Below are 3,487 nucleotides of genomic sequence, written 5' to 3'. Positions count from 1 at the left end.
TATATATAGATATATATATATATATATAGATAGATATGTATATCTATCTAGATAGATAGATAGATAGATAGATAGATAGATAGATAGATATACTGTATATATTATATTGTGGGCTTGCTAAATTTTGCTTGATGACCATCCAAGTTAAATAATTTGTGGATTTACATTTAAATGTATCTTTATTTATGCAACCTGGTACAATGCAATGCAATGAATCATCACTCATATGAAAATCAGGAAATACAGCAAAACAGGCATGGTAAAGAAAAATCAGCTATTTCACTAGTCTTTAAATAGGTCCCTTTTGTATTTGACATACGAGACTACAGAAGAATGGTGTATTCTAAGCAGCTGTGTCTGTGGGAATTCTTAGCACACTGCTTAGAGTTGAACACAGACAAGCCTGAGCTTTATACAGACTGACTTTTTACCTAGTAACCTTTCACCTACTTCATGCAGCCCAGGCAGACAAAAGACACTACAAAGGTTTGTTTGTGGGCCTTGATAAATTTCACTTCATTACCCTAGATAACTTTCACCCTGTTACCATAGGAAATGGAATCTATTAACAGTCACAATTCCCGAAACACAAATTCAATTCATGTGCATCAGCCATTTTTTGTTAGGCAAAAATATTAGTACTAAGAAAATGGTATTTCATAATAAAGATTTAGCTGTAATTTATTTATACTGAGTTTGTATATTTTTCCCAAACAAACAAAAATTATTTACATAGCACAAATCTTTCATTCTTTAAATGAATCAAATGCTTGATTGATATACACTTGTGCATTTTTCCCTATATTGGACAATGATTGCTTCTTTCCTGTAGGGCCATATTTTTCATAGGGGTTGTTTATTTTATTTTTTAAAAACTGGAGAAAGGTAAACCTTACAAAAAGTGAAGTTTGACCACAGTGACTAGACAAGGTAACAAAGAACCTAAGGGTCTGATTTGTTAATCTTCCACCCAGCATATAGCTTGGCAAATTCTGTCCAGACGGCACTATTTATTATTTATTTTTAATTGGTATATATGTATATACTGTATAATCTTTATATAGTAAATCTCAGACAATTTTATGCAGCGCTTTACATTGCTTACATTACAGTGCACATATAAATTAGTCTCTGCCCTCAAGGAGCTTACAATTTAAGGTCCCTATCTCACATGCATACGTACATACAGGGGCAATATAGACAGGAGCCAATTATCCTACCAGCCTGTCTTTGGAGAGTGTGGAGGAAACCGGTAAACCGGAGTAACTGGAGAAAATTCTTGCATATGGTGTCCTGATATGAATCAGGGACCCCCACCACTAGATGGCTTTGAGAAGCATATACATTTCCTATGCTCCTTTGCTTCATCTAGTGGCGCTAGCTCCATACAAGTGGCATTCACATAGCTATACAATGGGCGAAAAATTGATAAATCTGCTCTTAAGTGTTTCCTATAACCCACAGTTTTGCTTCTGTTTTCTTTTCTTCCATTTTTGTCCTAAGTAACTTCCAAAAGTCCCTGAAGGAAGAAGTATGTGCCACATCATAGACACTGTTATGCTGCCTGCTGTGTACTTGTATTGCAGAACGGTTTCACTTTGCACAACTGCCATTTTACTTGCTATGTGGAAGCAGTACTTTACTACTTCACACAGACTGTTTCCTTCACTAAGAGAACACTCTGTTTCCTGACAGCTTGCTGGCAATGCAGCTTAATGGACTTTGAACCACCCCAAACTGGCCACCACAATTTACCTCTATGGGATAGCTACAGAAGAGAGGGACAAAGCTGCCAGCTTGGAGTGTGAATTTGACATTAGGGCGAAGGATATTCTGCAGGAGAGTCTGCGATAATGAAGGAGAGAGGAGCCATGGTTTGAATTTTGACTGATTCCTGAAAATTAGCCAAAACTCAAGCTGTGGGTGGACCTCCTGACACCACTCAGCTCGACAGATTGCAAAAAATTGAAGGAACCAGACTGAAACAAGTCAAATGTACAGTGACTACAGTTAATGAACTGCAGTCACTGCTTGGGTATTCTGACAGCTGTGGATGCTGACTGTCAGAATACAATAGCCAGCAGGGCAGCCTGTTTAGCATTGAAAGGGGAATCTTGTGATTTCTCTCATTCAGCCTAATGAGGTTCTCATTTGCACGGCTAAAGTCCATTGATCCAGAAAACCTGTCATTGCATCTTTCCAGCATGCCATGGTATGCATTTATATCCCCAGTTAAATGGTGTATTGAAACCAATATGTCAACATAACAACCAGGCAACTGGCATTTCCAGAAACAGGTCAGCAGTGTCTTTCAACTCAGGCTTATTTCAAAGAATCATGCATGCAAAATCAGAACTGTTTGTTAGGATAAAATGTTAAACTACAGAGATGTTTGTTGTGTATTAGGAAATGCAGTGCTGCAAGTCTTGAGTATCCCATGCTCATTTTACATGGTATCAATATATCTCTTCCAGGCCCAGCTTAAATGTTGTCGCTGTGATTCACGAGATCCTTTTTCAGCAATCAGTCACCGGATTATTAATGTGGTGTCACGGATTGGTCATCTACGTTGGTGGCAATCAGAAAACGGTATGTGATTTTTCAGCATATTCAAGCATATTGGGAACATTTTACTGTGTAATTTTACAAATGCCAATATATACTCCAAGACACTGATTCACAAAAAGATAATATGTTCTTAATACAGCATTTACATCAATGTCCAAAACATAAGCAGGTGGGGGGTGCACAGTATACTTGAAATGTGATTGAGGGGGGAGTAGGGTGCATTAAAATGAAGAATGGCTGGGAAAACTAGAGGCCATCACCTAAAATTGATGGAAAAAAAATTCCAGCACAAGGGGCGAAGGGGGTTCTTCACAGTAAGATCAGTTAGGGTCTGGAACTCACTGCCACAGGCGGTGATTTCAGCAAATAATGTGGAATTGTTCAAGAAACTTTTGGACGATTTCTTAAGGGACCGTAATATACAGGGGTACGGGTACTCCTAGAATGAGATCCTAATAGGTTGGACTTGATGGACTAATGTCTTTATTCAACCTCAAATACTATGTAACTATGTAACATACACTTACACTGGAGTCTACATGTTTACTAAATCAAGCCAGCAATGGTAGTTCCAATCCTATCTTCACGGGTTACCTTTAAAATCAACATAAAACCTGAACCATAAAAATGAATCCCTCAAACTTACACCTTAACACTTAAACCTTAACCTTATGTAAAACATAAAAAGGCAATATCATTTTGGCCTAAATGGGCAAAGTGACTGTGTTTGTAAAAAAGGTGACTGATACTAGCCTTGCCAGTCCTTTTCTGCTGTTCCTTTCACTGCCAAATATGGGAGAGCATGCTGCCAAATATGGGAGAGCATGTGAGCTCCTTCCAATTCAATGTACTTGGGTCTAGCACCCAATTGCTAGGCCTGGGCACTGTCACATGACAAAGGAAGTGCCAACAGTGGCTG

At 38.3% G+C, this 3,487-nt stretch overlaps 1 protein-coding gene across 1 annotated transcript in view; it reads left to right on the top strand.

The window, feature by feature from the left end:
• The window catches only part of LAMB3 (laminin subunit beta 3), a 70,507-nt gene that overhangs the window by 25,045 nt on the left and 41,975 nt on the right, over positions 1 to 3,487 (top strand). Inside the window, exon 4 of the mRNA XM_018562770.1 lies at positions 2,475 to 2,589. Within this exon, the coding sequence (XP_018418272.1) occupies positions 2,475 to 2,589 (115 nt within the window). The remainder of the gene's footprint in view (positions 1 to 2,474; positions 2,590 to 3,487) is intronic.

The sequence above is a fragment of the Nanorana parkeri genome, unplaced genomic scaffold (assembly GCF_000935625.1).
Source record: "Nanorana parkeri isolate BGI_ZX_2015 unplaced genomic scaffold, ASM93562v1 scaffold598, whole genome shotgun sequence".
Classification (NCBI taxonomy): Eukaryota; Metazoa; Chordata; class Amphibia; order Anura; family Dicroglossidae; genus Nanorana; species Nanorana parkeri.
The sequence above is the reverse complement of the archived record's forward strand: the minus strand, read 5'-3'. Positions and strand labels throughout refer to the sequence as shown.